We start from the raw sequence: 18593 nt of genomic DNA, 5'->3' as shown, positions 1-18593 counted from the left end.
AAGAAGCTTTGGGCCAGGTATGAAAAATCATGAGTATCATACCTAGACACTACTCATCTAAAACCCCAGATATGTAAGTAGATTAGGAAATGTCTAGAAAGACGCAATTAGGTTTATCCCTTTTATTTTTTATGGCTTGTGGATTCCTCTGAGCTAACCCCAGGTGCTTTTGTTTTGCTTGTAACCTTTAAGCTGGATCTCAAGGGAGCTATTTTTAATGCTTAATTCTTGTATTTGCTCGTTTTAAATCTAGCAGTAGCCTGAGTTTTCAGATGTATTTTCTTTCTTTCTTTTTTAATAAAATTTACATTTTTTAAGAACAGGTTTGGAGTTCTGGGTCTTAAGAGGTTTTTGCACGTTTTTTTTTTTTTATTAGCTGGTGGCAACAACTGATTTTCTTTGTATTCCTTTCTCAGCTCTTCCCCAAAGGAGAGTGTGAAAGAGCTTAAGGGTATCCCACAGGAAGGAATTCGCAAGTGCGCCTTCCAGGGTTCTCAGAGAAATTTTGCACTTGGGTGTTTACCAATCCAAGGTCAAAAAAAAAGCTGTAAACTTGGGAGTTTAATACCAGCCTGGAGTGGCCAGTATTAATTTTTAGAGTCCTTGCAGGCCCCCGCCTTCTGCATTCGAAGTGCCAGAGTGGGGAATCAGCCTTGACAATTCTATCTATCTATCTACCTATCTATCTATCTATCGCCATACAGCCCTCCCCCACATACACTGCCTCTATGTAATCTAACTAGCTAGCTATCTCAGGGAATTGGAATGCACACATCATCACAATATCCCAAGTACTAAGGCCCTAACCAGGGCCGGCTTTTGGCCTATTCCACCAATTCCTCCGAATCAGGCTCCGCGCCTAAGAGGGCCCCGCGCACAGTGAGAATCCCTTCCCTGGCTAGAGACGCCTTTTTAATTTTTACTCACCTGGCAGCCCTCCGGGTCTTTGGCAGCACTTCGACAGTGGGGTACTTGGCTCGCTCCGGGTCTTCGGTGGCACTTCGGCGGCGGGTCCTTCAGTGCCACTGAAGACCTGGAGTGAGTGAAGGACCCACCGCCAAAGACTCGGAGCACCACTCAGTGAGTACAAGCCCTACGTGTTATTTTTTTGTTGTTGTTGTTTTGTTTTTTTAAAGTCATCCCTGCCGGGGCCCCGTCGAAACTGTTCGAATTGGGCCCCGCACTTCCTAAAGCCAGCCCAGGCCCTGACCCAGCAAAGTACATGGGTACATGCTTAATTTTAACTTGTCCCGCTGACCGAACATGCTGCAAGTCATGCATGTCCTTGAGTTGCTTTGCTGCATCGAGGCCTCATTGATTAGCACCCAGAACAACAGTGCATAAGTGCTGTGCTGCAGTTACTTCAAATATACCGAAGGCAGAGCTCTGAAGGAGCCCTGTCCTTCACAGAAACATGCTGGGCCCAGGACATCCACCCAAACAGGATAAATCAATCAGAATAAAAAAAAAATGTTTGACCAGCAGCCTGATTGTGGCCTGGAAAGGCCTGGCAGCATGGCCTGGCACCCCCCGTTCAGGAGAATGAACAGTCAGGGGACTGAGTCCCTGCATGAGAGACTCTCACCCAAGAGCGCACTGCTGCCCACTCCAGGATTGCAAGGCTCCAGACACTAAAGCCTCAGCAGATCACACACCATGAACTGCATTTGGCTAAAAACTCTCCCAGCTGAATTTCTTTGTCTCTCTCTCCAGGGAAGAGCTGGTACTCAGAGCCCAACCACACAGGAACTCCTCGGCCCTTGGCTCAGCTGCACGCTATCAACGGCTATATCAACGGCTCTCTGCCCGGTACTGGATGCTGAGGAGTGGGGGAAGGGAAAGGTGGATGAGGGAGAAGGGGGGTCTAGGAGCAGTGCAGGAGGGAGGGCTTGTCTACACTCGAAACTTCAAAGTGCTGCCGCGGGAGCGCTGCCGCGGCAGCACTTTGAAGTGTGAGTGTGGTTGCAGCGTTAGCGCTGGGAGAGCTCTCTCTCAGCACTGCACGTACTCCACCTTCTCATGGGGATTAGCTTGCAGAGCTGGTAGCCGCGCTCCCAGCGCTGTGGCACTGTTTAAACTGGCGCTTTACAGCGCTGTATCTTGCAGCTCTCAGGGAGGTGTTTTTTTCACACCCCTTAACAAGAAAGTTGCAGCGCTGTAAAACACCAGTATAGCCAAGGCCGGAGATTGCTTAGAGTGGCACAACAGGGTTATAGGGACACCTGAAGAGAACTGGAAGCCAAGAGAAAATTCCTGAGATTGAGATCTGCTAGGCTGTGCATTAGCCTCCCTAGGGATCCCTTTCTCTCACCTTTGTCTGTCTTGTTTATTTAGCCTGGGAGCTCTCCAGGGGAGGGACTGTCTGCTACTAGATATGTGCACAGAGTGTAGCACACTGGGCCCTGTTCTTAGCCTTTCCGTACTATACTAATGAATGGGTGGCAGGCTCAGCGCTGGGGATCTCTAACACTAGAGTAGAGGGACCATTGAGGAAATATAGCCGGGGACAATCCAGCACTGACCAGGGATGGAGTAGACAGTACATCTGGATTCCATCTTGAAGGGCCCTGTCACACTCCAATGATAGTCAGTGGCAAAGTGCCCAAGTGTCTTTACCGATGCAGAGTCAAGAATAGTACCCCAAAAGTCTGCCCAAGAAAAAAGCAGGGGGAGAAGTGAAGAAGAACAGCAAGTGTTTCCAGATGGAGAGTCCTTTCCATCCCTAATTCCTATGGGCCAGAACTTGAAGTCCCTAATCTGGGCCTGACCCCATCTCCCATTAAAGTCAATGGCAAAACTCCCATTCACTTCAGGATCAGTCCCTCTTTTTTTGCTCAGTCCTTACTCCCCTGGCCCAGATGCTGAGAGGTGCTGAGCATCTACAGTCCCCAACAGAAGTCAGAGATCCTGGCATGACAGGTTCCCAGAGCTTAGCACCTGTCAGGGGTTGGCCCATTGGTGTCTCTGGGTGGATTGGAGGCTATAGCTGTGTGATTCTATGAGCTGTTCTCTCATTGGTGCATTTCCCCTCCCTTCCTGGCAGATCTCCAGTTGTGCCAGAAAAGACCAGTCCATTGGCATGTCATTGGGCTGGGTACCGCCCCGGAAGTGCACTCTATTTTCTTTGAGGGTCACACATTCTTGGTGAGGAGCCACCGGCACGCAGCCTTAGAAATCTCACCAGCCACCTTCCTCACGGCTCAGACCATGCCCACCATCAGTGGCAGGTTCCTAATGTTTTGTCAGATCCCAGCCCACCAGCAAGGTAATATCCACCAGCCATCAGGCTCAGAGGGGTCAGGAGAGAGAGGATGGGCTGGAATCAGAGACGTGTGAGGTGACACAACTCACAGCTCCCTCATGCTCAGTTAGACTTGCCTAGACCCAGTCACACCCCTTCTATTGATCCGCAAGGGGGTCTGAGCTTGGTGTAACTGGCACACTGAGGAGCTGAAAGCAGGAGTGGGGCTATTTAACTTACATCTTTTCATAGGCACCAACTCCATGGGTGCTCTGGGGCTGGAGCACTGACCAAAAAAAAAAGGGTGCTCAGCACCCACCGGCAGCTCCACCAATCAGCTCCTCTAACTCCCCCCACCCAGCGCCTCCAGCCCACTGAGGATCAGCTGTCAAGGGCATGCAGGAGGCACTGGGGGGGAGTGGAATGAGCAGGGGCAGGAAGAGGTGGGGCGGAACAGAGTGGAAAGAGGCGGGGTGAGGGTGGGTCTTGGGGGAACAGGTGGAGTTGAGGCTGGGCCTGGAGTGGAGCAGAAGCAGGGTTGAGCACCCCCTGGGAACTCAGGAAGTCAGGACCTTTGCACCTTCTTACCCCTGCCTCCTGTTTTCTTGCTACTGTTCTCTCTTCCAGCCATTAAACTTGTGATATTTGCCATCTTGGACTCCTTTTGGCCTGGGGGAAACTCAGAACTTCTGCTGTTGGTTACAGATTGATGAGTGGATGTGTGAGTCAGGAAATAAGCACATCTTAGGAAGTCTAACAGGCTGTAAATTAAAGCAGTCTCCTCTCTCTTACACTGGATAAATCAGGAGTAAGTCCATGAATGCCAGTGGTATTATACCAGTATAATACAAGTGTAAGAGGAGGGAGAATTACTGAGCCCACTTGGAATTATTTAGCATCATCTCTGAATTTGGTCCAGAATCTTTCCCAGATTTGTTTTTTCCTGTGTTATTTCAAGAAGCAAAAAGAACAACACAAATTTCTCCAGAAGGCTGCAGCAATTAATTGGAAGCTAACCCAGGCCTCAATGTAGAGTTTGTGTTATAGAGCTCCTTAAACGATCATTGGTATAATTAATTCTGTCTTTGCAGAGGTAATGGCTGTAATGCTGCTCCCATCTGGCTGCACTGGAATCTGTTGTCTGTATATTTGTCTTAAGTCACCTATGTCTACATACATATAAATCCCTGCCCTCCTCTACTAACCTAATTCCTCTTCTAATCACTCTCCTCATCTGTCTCTCCACCTCAACCTACTTACCAAGACAGATACAATATGGCTAGATAGCTGTATGTCCATCTGAGGTAGAGGCAGGTAAACTGGGAATACCAGTGAAACAATATCCAGAGCTGTGAGTGAGACAGACAGACCTTGATCTTTCTGCCTGGCCCATTTGAATTCAGCTGGCATGGAAGCATACATCAGTGTTAAAGTCTGCCTGGAAGAGCCCAAGAAGAAGATGAGGTTGGCCACAGATGCACCATATGAAGACTATTATGATGACAACTATGATCTGGACAACACTGTGATTATGTTTGATGAGAGTGACTCTTCCCCCTCGATTGGCGCACGCGCTTTCGCCAAGCAGGAGCCTATGACCTGGACTCATTACATTGCAGCTGAGGAGGTGGATTGGGACTATGCCCCAATAACGCCCACTTATCTGGACAGGTGAGAGCATGTTAGCATGGCCAGGGAATGGGGTGAGTACAGGCTTGGCCAGCTGTTCCATTTTCCCCCTCTGACTTTTCTTTCTTTTCCTCAAATCACCATGAAGCCTCAACCAGACCCTTTCCATTAGCAGCTTACTTCTTCCTCATTGCATTGAGGAGTTAGGCTCAGGACAAGAAGAGAGTGGGCTAAGTTCTTCTCTCAGGTATACCTGTACAACCTCAGGGGAGTGAGAGCTGAGTTTGGCCCTTATATTTAAGCCATGTTACTTGCTGCTGGCAAATGGTAGGCTGAGCCATATAAGCCAGCAAAGCCATAACGTGGTTTACTTTCTGCCCATGGAACCTGATCTAAAGGGAACCGTTGTCGTTAGGAATCCTATCTGAGGGTGTATTAGATTAGACAATACCATCAGCATGGCAAAAAAGACTACCCCAGAATAAAGGCTGGGTGACCAATCTAATATAGCCCAAGGCAGCACACGCAGTACCGGAGCATGAGGCTCTGTTTGGTCCCTTGCCAGAGGCTGGGAAGGTTGTGGAAATGACAGTCAGCTCCTGGGAGAAAGGGAATTGTTTGATCTACTGTGCCGGTAGCCACTAACTTTCCACAAGCCACTTACCAGTAGCACAGGTAGAGTTCTGGAGGGAGCGGTGTGGTACTAGTCCTCTGAACAGAGGGTTCTATAGTTGGTGCTGAAATACCCAGCCCACCTTGCCCTCTTAACCTGTGAGGGTGCCATGGTGGGCCACTTTTTCCTGTGCTACCGCTCTGCTGGTTTCAATGGAGATACACCAGGGATCCCTTTGGCCCTATATTTTTGCAGCTGAGAGATGTGATTGTATTGTCCTGAGAGGATGGATCTACCAGATACAAGACAAGATTAGCCCCTAACGATGCTCCACTTCCTTCTGGGTACCAGTAATCTGAGAATTCTATCATAGCAGTGTCTTACTCAGCACTGCCTGGTAGTGACAGTTGTCACCAGTCATCTCACTCTCTCTACTCACGCAGGCTTGCTTGGGTAATTTAGGCCATATAACTGCTAGAAATATAAATACACAATATAATGTTATATTGATATTGTGTGCTTAATGCATATTAATACATGTGGTGTGAATAATGCATATTGATAATGTGATATATATATATCACATATATATATATATGTATTAATTAGCTCAATGTATATTGGTCAACAATGTCCTACAACTGCATCTGGTGTAGGCTTCCTCTCTTATAGAAATGATAGCCTGCATTTGAATCCAATCTTAGGGTTGTGGAAAAGTTGTATTTTGTTGCATTGTTTTTCAGGGCAGGGACTTCCTTTTCATTCTGTTTCTGTACAGTGCCTAGCACAATGTGCCTGATCACACTGGGGCCAGTGCACACTACTACAATAACAAATTTATTATTATACAATTATTATTAATAATAATGATGGTGATAATAGTAAAAAAAACAGCTCCTGTGCCCTCCGCCTGGGCTCACTCGTTTCTCCTTTTCCTCTCTCCCCTATAGAAGTTACACAAGTCAGTTTCTGGAAGCTGGCCCTCAGCGAATTGGTTCAAAGTATAAGAAGGTGATGTTTGTGGAATATGAGGATGGGACCTTTAAGAAGCGCAAGGTATCAGATCAACGTGACACAGGAATTCTGGGACCTGTCCTTAAAGGAGAAGTTGGGGACCAATTTTTGGTAAGAGAAAGAAAGAGATGGCTTTCTGGGAAAGGTAATCTCTGAAGATTCATTACTGTTCTTCTTCCTGGTCCCCTATTCATGCCTATGGTCTGACACAAATTCATTACTGAGTCCCTTGTAGTAGCTAGTGTCCACCAGAGGGGAGGACCTTCTTTCAGTTGCTATTGAAATCTAGAGGTAAAAGCCTCATTGACATCAGTGGAAATTCACGTGGGATGGATTTGGCCCACGCTCTTGACTTGCCTTTAATGCAATCAGCTGTGCTTAGTAATCATACTAACCCATACATGGTACGTGCCTTCCAACATATTCTTCTGAGACAGGTCTGTCCACTTTCTTCCTTGAGTCTTCTCCAACTGTGTGTTGATTGCATGGATAATTTAGGATGTACAGTACCTGGGGAAAGCTGCTTTATACACACAGCCTATCTCACTGTACTCTTTAATTAACTGGCTGCTTGACTTGTTTATCATTACCAAGAGGTAGAGTGGGCTTCTGGTGAGAACAGGTTATGATTCAGCAGATTCTAGTTCTAGTCTGTTTGATTTGTTGTGTAGCTGACAGCAAGGAACACAGGCAAAAACTTCAAACTGGAGTGGCACATATCTCCATATTTATTTGATTGGGCAGGAGTTCAGAAACGCCACACACCCACGATTGCATTTGAGGCAGATGAGAGCACAACATCTCTGTGAATCAGGCCGCTTACTCAAGCCTCTTATGGATTCACTGTCCAATTATGGGCACCCATGTTTTAAAAAATCAGTCTCAGCCACTGTGGGCCTCACTTTTCCCATCTGTAAAATGAGTCTAAATAATATTTCCCTACCCTCTAATAATTCTGCCATTTCCATGCTCTTCCATGGACTGACTGAAACTGGGACCTCAAAGAAAGTCAGGGTCATAGAGCTTAAGACCAGAAGAAACCCACTGGATCATCTAGTCTGACCTTCAGCCATCACAGGCAACCAGCACCCCCACACTAAACCCAACAACTGAAATGAGACTAAAGTATCACAGCCCACAGGAGACTAGACTGTTATGTGCCACAGACAGAGAACAGGAGGGACTGAGGTGCACCAGTGCCCAAGGCCCCCTGCAATAGCAAGGCAAAGTGTGCCAAAGACCAATCCAGACAACATGGAGGCACTGCTGAAGATGAATTACCATAAGGAAAGTTTTGAAGACACAGGGCTATTGAGGGCTAAGTGTTATTGTTGTTTGTTGTCATTTCAGATTGTGTTCAAGAATTTAGCAAGTCGGCCTTACAACATCTACCCTCATGGGCTCACCAGCATAAGTTCCTATCACCCAGTGAAGTCTTCTGAAGGTGAGATTGGCTGAGGAAGGAAAGTCACTGGAATTTAGCAGAGCTGTTGGCAAAGATCACATACCTCAGAACAGGAGAATCTGGTGAAGCCCACAGTAAATGGGCTGTTTTAACTATTCAAAGTACTTGGGTACTGATGTCCCCTGAGACTGTATTAACTCTTGAGAAGAGACCCCTCTGCGCTGTGGAACCTTCTCTTTGAGGGTGGTTTTGGGGACAGGGGCTGACAGGAGAGGTCCTGTTGATCAGGGAACTAAGGGTCAGCCACAGGGTCCAGGAGGCAGTGTGGAGGCCTCCCTCATGCAGATAGCTCTGGCCTCTCTAGGGCCCCAAAGATCTGAGAAGATCTGCATGTTCTGGAGTCCAGATCTCCTGCTGCTTCCACTGAGAGGCCAATCCCACCCCACAACAGCAGAATTCAAAGGAGGCTGTACAAAGGGACCCTCTTGTGGTTTCCTTGCCCCTGCAGAGGTTCTGCAATAAGGGTCACTCTGTGGTTGCATGTTCCCTCATGATGCTTTCAGACAACAGGAACCGATCCCTCTGCTGCTCTTCATCAGTAATGGAGGAATCACTGAGCCTCAGACATTCTTGTTTTTACATAGGATTTCTTTAGCATATCAGATCATCCAAGTCAGTATCCTCCTCTGGCTGTGGCCAGCAATGCTTTGTAGGAAGGAAATACCCACTGCCATAATGCACCTTCCAGTGAGCGATGCTGTACACATATACTGGGGAAATTCCTTTCTATCCCATGCACAGTGATTAGCATATGTCTTGTATATTTCACTTTCTCCTCATTCCCTGGGCATTTCACACTGACCGGCCCTTCCAAAAACATGGGTTTTAAATGGTAGCTTAAAGCAAAGTCAACTAAATAAACTTTCATGGTTCTAAAAGTGTTTTGAATGATCAATTGGCATTTATGACAAAATTCCTTAACATAAAACACTGCTTTATTAGCAGTGGTGTAGTATGGTATTGACATGGCTGTCAGCTGCAGCGTTTTGAGCCATTGCTGTAGGATAATGCAATATTTTTATTATATAATCAATACCTAGCTCTTTTCAGCAGTAGATCTCAGAGCATTTCACAGTTTTTAATATACTTAGCCGCACACAGCTGTGTGAGGCAGGGCCCTGCTATTATCCCCATTGTACTCATGGGAAACTGAGCAACTTGCCCCAGGCACACAGGAAATCTGTGGCAAAATTTAACCCAGGTCTCCCAAGCCCTTGGCTAGTGCCCTAGCTGCTGGACCACCTGATTTGGGACAATGATAATCACTAATCCTCCTCCTGCCATTTTACTTAATACAACCACCCAGTTATACCAAGTTCCCAGTGACCAGTACCAAAATCAACAGGACTGCTTCGCAGTCAGGTGCTGCTCAGTGGACTGGAATCTTACCTCATTTATATCAGTGTAAATCAGGAGTATTTGCATGGAAGTCAGCAGAGTAACACTGGTGTAAAACTAGTGTGAGGGTGGCAGAATTGGGCCCTTTGTGGCATTAGTGAAATACTCCCTGGGCAGGAATCCTCCATTCTGATGCTGCCAGGGTGGGTGAGCTGGGCACATAAGCGCTCTCCTGCTCTGCTTTAGTTTGAGGTTTCCCTCTGGTTCAACTTCTCCTCCTGGTAGTGCTTCTTGTTTTCCCGTGTGCAGTTGCTAGGTTACCATCTGGCCTTCCAACCACTGCTGGGCTGCCACCTGGTGGAAATCTTTGGGAGACATTGTTACTTAGGAACCATCCTGATTCCTGGGTGGGCATCATGCAGCTTCTGTCTCCCTCCTCTTTCTTTCTTAAGGATTAAAACTATCTAGGACAACAATCACAGTGCATGAACAAGCTCCTCTGCTGCTGCTTCTAGCTGGCATGGGAACCTCCAAGAAAAGGAGAGGAAACAGTGGTTTCAGGTTTCATAAAACTAGCTCAGATTTGCAACCCCCACTTTTTTTGCCCCGCTATGATTTAATTTAAGATAGTGCTTTCCTCCAGGACAGCGAGGTTCTGTTCCTGGCTCAGCCGCTGACTCACTGCATGACTGTGAGCAAGTCACGTCCATGCTTGGAGACTCCATTTCTCCAGTTATAAACTGGGCAGAACACTCCTCCATCCTTGTGGGATCTCTGCCTATTGATTATTGTACCATAATTTAAGGGTAATCAATTAAATCCAAGTTTTTCTAGCAACTTGGGCTCGGCATTAGGGTTGGATGAGCCCCCTTCAGAAGCATATCGGGCATAAGCAATTGTGCTGAGCAGGTATCATCACTGTATTTATTTGATGTTAGTGTTTCCTTTCTTCTAACCAACCTTCTTTTCTCACAGTTATTCTGTATTTGTTTGTCATTCTGCCCTTCTCTGCATCACTCTTCACCCTATCTATTCCCTTGCCATTTCACCTATAATCCTCACTCAGCACGACACAACCCAGATAAATTTGAGTTCAGATCAAACTCAGCCCATGATATTCATAAGTGGTTTCAAAATTAAGATACAAACTTTCCCTTCCATCCCTGTCTCTGTTTGGCTCAGGTAAGTACTAGCACCTCCAGAGAAGTCTTCAAACCTTCCCTCCATACTGTACAGGCCTCTTGCGTTTGCAGATGTGGTCCTGATTCAGGAAAGCACCTAAGCGTGTGCTGAACTTTAAGCACCTGTTTAAAGCCCAGTGCCCTTCCTGCAGAGGAATGCTTTGTTGGCTCATGTCCTTAAGCTGGAAATGTTGTGGGATCAGGCTTTCTCATGAGATTTCAGGAGCTCTGATTGGGCCAGCAGTCCCCACAAAAGAAGCCTCAATCCTGAAATCTAAGCACTGTTGTTTCTGGACCTAGATGCTTGTTCTGGACCTTCTGCTGCTTCTCAGGATGCTTGTATGATCTTGATTCCTACTTGTCCCATTCAATCCCCTCCTTCCTCCAGCCCATTTTATAAGTAGGATTACCCCCTCCATCGAATGCCCAAGCCTAATGAATTGCTCTTGGGGGTTGTGTGTTACCAGATAAAGATGTGAAGGATATACCTATTGACCCTGGCCAGTCATTCAAGTACAGCTGGAAATTGACGACTGAGGATGGGCCGGCTGGCTCAGATCCTCGCTGCCTGACCCGTTTCTACTACAGCTCCATCAACCCAGTCCGAGACACGGCCTCGGGGCTAATCGGCCCTCTCTTGATCTGCTCTAAAGAATCGATGGATCAGAGAGGGAATCAGGTGAGCTCTTTCCTTTCAGAGTAACCACCTGCCATGGCAGAGATGGAGGTGTGGCCAAAGTGTGCTGGAGTCCCATTCCTTTCCTGGTGGAGCTGCAGGACAAAGCCATTGTGGTGCGACATAGTGACACTGCACCACAGCTTCCCAACATTTGAATTTTCCCATTGTGATAATGCATCATTGCTTGCTAATTTTTCATCCTTAGGGACAGATCCCAAAGCCCTTACATAGGCAGATCTCTAATTGGCTCATGTGGGAGGTTTGCTTGGCTAAACGGCTGCAGAATTTAGTCTTTACTTTCCATGACACCAATATTAATCAGAACTGACAAAACCTGTGTCTGTTCCCTTGATTTTAGTGCAGACATACGGTTACCTGCTCTGGACAGCTGGTTCTGCTGTCAAGTGCTTGGTCATATATCCATATGATGGGTAATTTACATTACTAAGGGATGCCTTTATATTTGAGATCAGAGCTGATGTTATAGAAACACAGCAGCTCGGTTATATGAAATAATTCATATTGTAACTCACACCTATGCTCTCCTGCCACTGAAGGATCTCAGTGATTCTGGAATAATAATAATAATTAAGAGCTAGGGCTCTTTTCATCCATAGATCTCAAAGCACTTTACAAAGGAGTCAGGATCATTATCTCCATTGCACAGATGAGGAAACTGAGGTATGGGGATGGGAAGTGACTTTCCCAAGGTCACCCAGCAGGCCAGTGGCAGAGCTGGGAATAGAACCCAGATCTCCTAAATCGCTGTCTAGTGCTCTATTCACTAGACTGCACTGCCTGAGAAGAAACAGCCTCATAAGTGCACAGGTCACTAACATATCCATGGCACCAGTTGCATAGTAGTGTAGCAGCAACATTAAGAGCAAGGGAGTGTGTCATAAGGCATGACCACCCCATAGCACTCCTTTTTGCCCAAGCATGGCACTGCCAGCACTCCCTACCTCAGTTTCCTTCCCTGAGGTGGATCACCTCAGCTCTCCAACACAGGTCAATGCTGGAGATGTGGCTTGGCCCTCCAGCCACATCACAATGAACATGACCCCTTCCGTGGTAACAACAATCCAGCTAAAAGCCCCAACAAACAAAAAGGTTCTCCTGCCCCCAATAGGTGTCTTTTTAGCCCACCATTTGTATCCTGGTCCCAGCCCCTTTCTAGGTTACCTTGGTGTCTTCCCTGTTCCAACACAAGGCACTCAGCCCCAGGCTGGTGCCCCTGGAGAACCTGGCTTTTTTTGCAAACCCTGGCTCATGGCTGCACATCCCAGACTGAGCTCTTTCAGCCCTTTGATGAGGTCCACTGTCACCTGGCCCCTTAGTCCTACCCCTTCAGGAGGGGAAGCAGCAAATCCCTTATTGCACAGGTGGGACTGGTCCCGTCTCCCCAGAGTATCACATACCCTGTTCATGAGACAGACTATTTGTTTTTGTTCTAGTCCTGTCTTTGTGGCCCTGAGCAAGAGCCCAATCCTACAGAGTGCTGACCCCTTCAATGTCCTCTTAAGACACTGGGAGTTAAAATTAATGAGCTCTGACAACAAAATCTATTGATGTTTTCTTAAATCCCGAATATGTATAGTCAGTGACTGGGCTTTTGGCTACTGCCAGGGTTGTGTTGGTGTCAAGTGAAGGTAGAATTTGGCCCCAAAGTTTCAGATGTTTGCTTTGGATGAGCATCTAACACGTGTCTGCTCCTCCAGAGCGCACTCCTGGGCAAGGAGACTTGCAAGAACAAGCTTTTATGGCACATTTCCAGTGTTTCTCTTTGGATTGAGGCATGAGTTGTGCTTTTTGCAAAAAGCTTCTCCCAATCCTGGTTTTAATATGAACATAGAGCAGCTTCGTGCTCAGCCTGGCTGCTGCAGCTCACTCTAGAATCTACCATCTCCAGAGGTGAAAGTAAGCCAGTACGCCCCAGTATGGCGTACCGGCAAGATTCTGTGCGCTATGTGGGGGCGGATTGGCTTCCCTTGGCAGCAATTTAAAGGGCTCTGGGGATGATTTAAAGGGCTCGGGGTGATAGCGGGGGCCGAGCCCCTGGCCCTTTAAATTGCCACCAGAGCCCCATTGCCACCACCCCAGGGCCCCAGCGGCGGCAGGGCTCTGGTTCCTATTTCAAGGGCTGGGGCAGTAGCAGTTGCCGCAGCCTCGGATCCTTTAAATAGCCACCAGAGCCCCACCGCAGCTACCCCAGGGCTCCAACAGGCTACTGGGACGATTTAAAGGACCCGGGTCGGTAGTGGCTACTGGACCCTCAGGCTCTTTAAATCACCATCTGAGCCCCCGGCTGCCGCTGCTACTCTGGGGCTCCGGCAGCACGGCTTGGATGGCCATTTAAAGAGCTCAGGGCTCCCGCTGCTGCTACCCTCTGGGGCCCTTTAAATCACCACCTGAGCTCTGCTGCTGGAGCCCTAGGGTAGCACCAGCGGGGCTCTGGCGGTGATTTAAAGGGCCAGGGTCTCCCAGCTGCCGCCTCTGCAGCAGAGCTCCAGGCCCTTTAAAGCTCTGCCAGAGGCCAGGGGCCCCTCTGATGGTGATTTAAAGTGCCCAGGGGTCCCCTGCGGTAGTAGCAGCTGGAGCCACGGGCCATTTAAATCACCCCTCAGGCTCCTAGCCGCCTCTGCAGCTGGTAGCCCTGGGGGCAATTTAAAGGGTCTAGGGCTCCCAGCTGCTGCTACCACAGCCCCAGCCCTGGGCCCTTTAAATTCTGATTTAAAGCACCAGGGTATTTAAAGGCCCTGCCTCTTCTGGTAGATGCCCTGCCCCCTCCTAAGGACTCCGGAGTACCGGTAAGTTCTTTTAAGTTACTTTCACCCCTGACCATCTCTGAACTCACCTAATATAGCTGCTACCTACATACCGTGAGGCTCTAGGTTGGAGTTTAGCAGCAGTCATATGCCGGATACATGCCCACAAAGGACGTGCAGCCACAGGACTCCACTAGCTGGCTGAGAGCACTGTCATGCCCCCTGGCTGAAGTGGCAGGGTGGGAGCAGGCCAGAGCACGAGTCAAATGTGTGCATGGTGATGGGGTAGCAGCAGGTCAGTCTGCATCAGAGGCAGTCAGGACAATGGTCAGAGCTCTCTGGGGGTCAATAGGCAAAAGATCGAAGCCCAGGGGCTGGGTCAGTGGGTTGGGGAGGTGAGGTCAGGTGAGGCAGGGTTGGGAGAGGCAGCAACCAGCAGACAATGGTCTGTTGCTCAGACAGCTTCCTCTTCCTGTTGGGGCCTTTCTATAGTCCAGGCACCCAGGGAGAGTGCTCCTATCCATCCAGTCAGGGGCCCATAGACCTTTAGCAATCAGGCTGTTGGTCAGGCAGGGATTATATGCATTGCTGGGCACAGCAGCTAAGGCTGCCACCTGGTGGGCCTGGCTGCAGTACCAACGTCCTGCCCAGTCTTGGGTGATCTGTTGGCAGGCACACTGTGACCTCTGAGTGTCAGTTTACACCCAGGCCAGAGCCATCCCAGATTATGAATAACCCCCTTCCTCTGTGATTCCCAGATGATGTCGGATGAGACGAGGTTTGTGCTGTTTTCGGTCTTTGATGAAAACCATAGCTGGTACCTGGCAGAAAATATACAGAGGTTCTGCACAGATGCAGCTACTGTGAACCCCCAGGATCCTGATTTCTATGCCTCAAATGTTATCCACAGTGAGTATCCCAGGGTGGGAGCTGTAAGTGGAGGACTGAAGGAAAAACCAGGATTATCCATACATAAGGACCTATCTTACTTATTGGCTCAGCACAGTTATGGTAGATCATTGTTAGCTGATATTAGCTAGCAGTGAATGACTTGGTCTTGGGTTCTTTCTTGATTGTAAACTGGTCATGACTGTCCTGATCTGGGCTCCTTCTGGAGCGGGAATGTGATCAACACCTGCTTGTTGTCAGGGAATGAACTGAAGTCTTAACTGTATTGTCACACCTAGCTAAAATATAAAAGGTTAGCTGCCATGTGAGACCAAAACACTGATAAAACTTCTCACACCCGATGCCTCTTCCAGGTATTAATGGCTACGTCTTTGACAACCTGCACCTGAAACTTTGCCTGCATCAAGTGGTGTACTGGTATGTCTTAAGTGTCGGTGCCCAGACAGACTTCCTGTCTGTTTTCTTCTCTGGAAACACCTTCAAACACAACATGGTCTTTAAGGACACGCTCACCCTCTTTCCACTTTCTGGAGAAACCGTCTTCATGAGCATGGAAAAGCCAGGTTAATAATTTTAATTGTTTTATAAATTACTATGCCCAGCTGCTGTGCAGTATATGTTAACAGAGACAGGTCAGCATATTCCATCAGGAGCATTTTACGTGCATGAACTATAGGGATCAGCTAGAAAAATAACCACTTTAGTAAGCGAAAGAGAGAGATTAATCAGAACTCAACTGAAACTGCATGAGCAAGTAAATTCCAGTTGCATCTGGTTCTGCCCTTCTCCCTCCCCTCCCCAGCTAGCTATGAAGTTACATTAGAAGTTACATCAGGTTTCAGAGTAGCAGCCATGTTAGTCTGTATCCGCAAAAAGAACAGGCGTACTTGCGGCACCTTCAAGACTAACAAATTTATTTGAGCATAAGCTTTCTTGGGCTACAGCCCACTTCATTGGATGCATAGAATGGAACATATAGTAAGAAGATATATATACATACAGAGAACATGAAAAGGTGGAAGTTGCCATATCAACTCTAAGAGGCTAATTAATTAAGATGAGCTATTATCAGCAGGAGAAAAAACCTCTTCTTACCATATGTTCCATTCTGTCCATCCGATGAAGTGGGCTGTAGACCATGAAAGCTTATACTCAAATAAATTTGTTAGTCTTGAATGTGCCACAAGTACTCCTGTCATCAGAACAAACTCTTACAGAAGTTTAACATGTTTGAACACAGTTGTGAAGAATCAGCCTTGCTGGCGTGATGCTGACCATGACCTGGTGCCCAGTGTATAGATGAAGAAAAATCACAGTCAAACCCTGAAGATTATAGCTTCAGAGAAGGACTTCATTTTCAGTCTCTGAAATCTTTCTTGAGTTCCAGAGAAACAACAGAGCAGAGCTGAGAAATACAACAGACACAGTTACATTTTGTGCCTGTTTTGGCCACTAACGAATGATGTGAAGAATGCTGAGAGATGTAATGTTATTGTGACATTACCCCTATAAAAACTCTACATTTAAAAAATAGTTAAACTTCTAAATCTTTTTTTTGTTTTTGAGCAAGGAACTTTGAGAGTAATTCCCAGAGTACTTTATTCAGGTGCCGGGGCAGAAGCTGATTGGTCATTCCCAAAAGACTTTAGAAAAGCCACAACCACAGTTCTGGCCACTCGGATTCCCCCCTTATGGAATGCAACAAGCACCTTTAACTTGACATCACTACTCTTGAGTTGCAAAACTGGAGTGTTCCACTCCTACAGAATCCCATGTGGGATGGGTGATGGGATGCAGAGCCTTCTGCCTCAAGGGGACTGATTTGACAAAGTAAATGCTGTTACCATCTAATGGTGATCTAATGTCTTATGTGAAGTGCCTAGAAGGCTCAAGTCCCATTGCTAGTGGTAATAAAAAGCTACCATCAGCACTGGCCTCCTTGGTGGCCATCTGAAAACAGAGGCAAATGACTCAGGCCTTGTTCCGCGAGGGAGGAGCTCTGTCTGTGCACATCCTGATTGACTTCCCTGGGACTATGCAAGAGTGTAAGAATCTGCCCGCCTGGATCTGGCAAGATCAGGGCCTAAATGAGCCGGTAAGAATGAACACACCTTTCCCTTCTAGGGGTGCCTCTCTGGGATACATCGACAAGGACAGTGTGGAACAAGCATATGCTGTGTCTGCATATGCTGTATCTTGTCTATAATAAATACAGGCTTTCAATCCCCAGGGTTGTCAATCTGGCACCTTTCACCCCCATCAAATGTACTGTATTAAAAATAGTTTTAAAAATACATCTGGACTGAGACATAGTAAACAAGGTTCCACCACCTGGGAGTGCTGTTTCTATTCAGTAATTTGTTATTTGTTTCTTGTCAAAGTAATCTGCAAATTATTCTTTTTAAAATTAGGCTTGTGCCTTTTTTTTGTTTTGTTTCTTTTAATGTATAGAGAAGGCCTTGAATTGTTTTAAGTCAGCTGTGGTTTCCGCTTGGTTTTGCAAGGCCTGCATCATTAACTGTTTCACTGCTGATAGTTTTAGCAGAATTTCAGCTTTTCTGTAGTTGTGGGCAGAGCCTGGGTAGATTTAGCTCCACATTTTTACCAGTACGCATTATGCCATTGCATGACACTGCAGTGAGATCAGTCCAGCACAGCATATGTGCAACCCTTCTGCCCCTCTGAATTTGGCAGCAACAAGGGCCGGGTTCAGTATCCAGGGGTTCTGTTTCAATAACACAATGCCAAACCAGCTCGAGCCCCCACCCAGTGACCTGGGAAAATCTTACACACCCCTGAGTGCCTCAAAGAGGCAATGTTTCCCCTCTCGCAAGCACAGAGTCTTGGTGTAGCAGAAAAAGTTTAATTACATGAGATAAACAACAAGCACTAAATTGGGAAAACACCTCAACGAGAGTTCCTAGACCAAACCACGCGCAAAGACCCACCCCAGGAAATTGGAGCATGCCTTTTCCCCTGGACTCGTTGAGTCCAGCAACCCCCCAAATCATCCACAGTCCCAAAAGTCCCACAATCCAAAAGTCTCTGTCCTGCTTGTCAGGCAGCCCCAAAGTTCAAAGAGTCTATCTGCAGAGGTCTCCACCCAGCCGGGGTAGAAGGGCACCTTACATGGTCCGGGCCAACTGCCCCTGCCTCCTCGTGGGTTCTGCTTCTGCCTTCTCGCGGAACTGCTTCGCTTACCAGCGCACTCCACTCTGCCCTCCAGCCCGGGCCCCCAAAAACTGCTCCGCGTCCACCAGCTGCTCTGCCTCACCAGCGTCCGTGAGCTGCTCCAGTTGTCCCCGCAAACTGCTTGGCTCCGCTCGCTCTGTGGGCGCTTCCACCCGTCCCACAGCTTACTCGCGCTCTGCCAGGCCATAGTCCGCTCCACGCAGCCTGTCCCATGATCCGCTCCAGCACGTCCACTCCGCCAGCTGCTTGTTCCACAGTATAAGCTTCAGGCTCTCCACTAGTTAGCACAGTACTCAGTGCTCTCAAGCTCAGTAATTTCAGCTCTTAGGATTTCAGCTCTAGTAGGGGAGCCCCAGTGCTAGTGACGCATTGCCCAAAGTGAGTTCAAGCTCAGTAACCGTATACAGATTCTTAAGGGAAAAATCAATTCTGACATTCCACAGTTAGAGAGAGGAGGGCGCGGTGGAAACTGGTGCTTCTGGCTCCGCAAGGAGACTACACCACCAGACACAAATAACCTGTCCGCCAGCTCTCTCAATTTACTGGTTTTGGAACCCATGTCCCTTG

The 18593-nt window shown here is 47.6% G+C and overlaps 1 protein-coding gene across 2 annotated transcripts in view; it reads left to right on the top strand.

Annotated features, from left to right (window-relative positions):
- The window catches only part of F8 (coagulation factor VIII), a 67441-nt gene that overhangs the window by 16494 nt on the left and 32354 nt on the right, over nt 1-18593 (top strand). For both annotated transcript variants that reach the window (XM_032772322.2, XM_032772321.2), the window contains exons 6-13: nt 1714-1809; nt 3044-3265; nt 4645-4912; nt 6434-6608; nt 7848-7941; nt 10949-11160; nt 14684-14834; nt 15188-15397. In XM_032772322.2, coding sequence (XP_032628213.1) covers nt 1714-1809; nt 3044-3265; nt 4645-4912; nt 6434-6608; nt 7848-7941; nt 10949-11160; nt 14684-14834; nt 15188-15397 — 1428 coding nt within the window. The remainder of the gene's footprint in view (nt 1-1713; nt 1810-3043; nt 3266-4644; nt 4913-6433; nt 6609-7847; nt 7942-10948; nt 11161-14683; nt 14835-15187; nt 15398-18593) is intronic.

Source organism: Chelonoidis abingdonii, chromosome 8 (genome assembly GCF_003597395.2).
Source record: "Chelonoidis abingdonii isolate Lonesome George chromosome 8, CheloAbing_2.0, whole genome shotgun sequence".
Classification (NCBI taxonomy): Eukaryota; Metazoa; Chordata; order Testudines; family Testudinidae; genus Chelonoidis; species Chelonoidis abingdonii.
The sequence above is the reverse complement of the archived record's forward strand: the minus strand, read 5'-3'. Positions and strand labels throughout refer to the sequence as shown.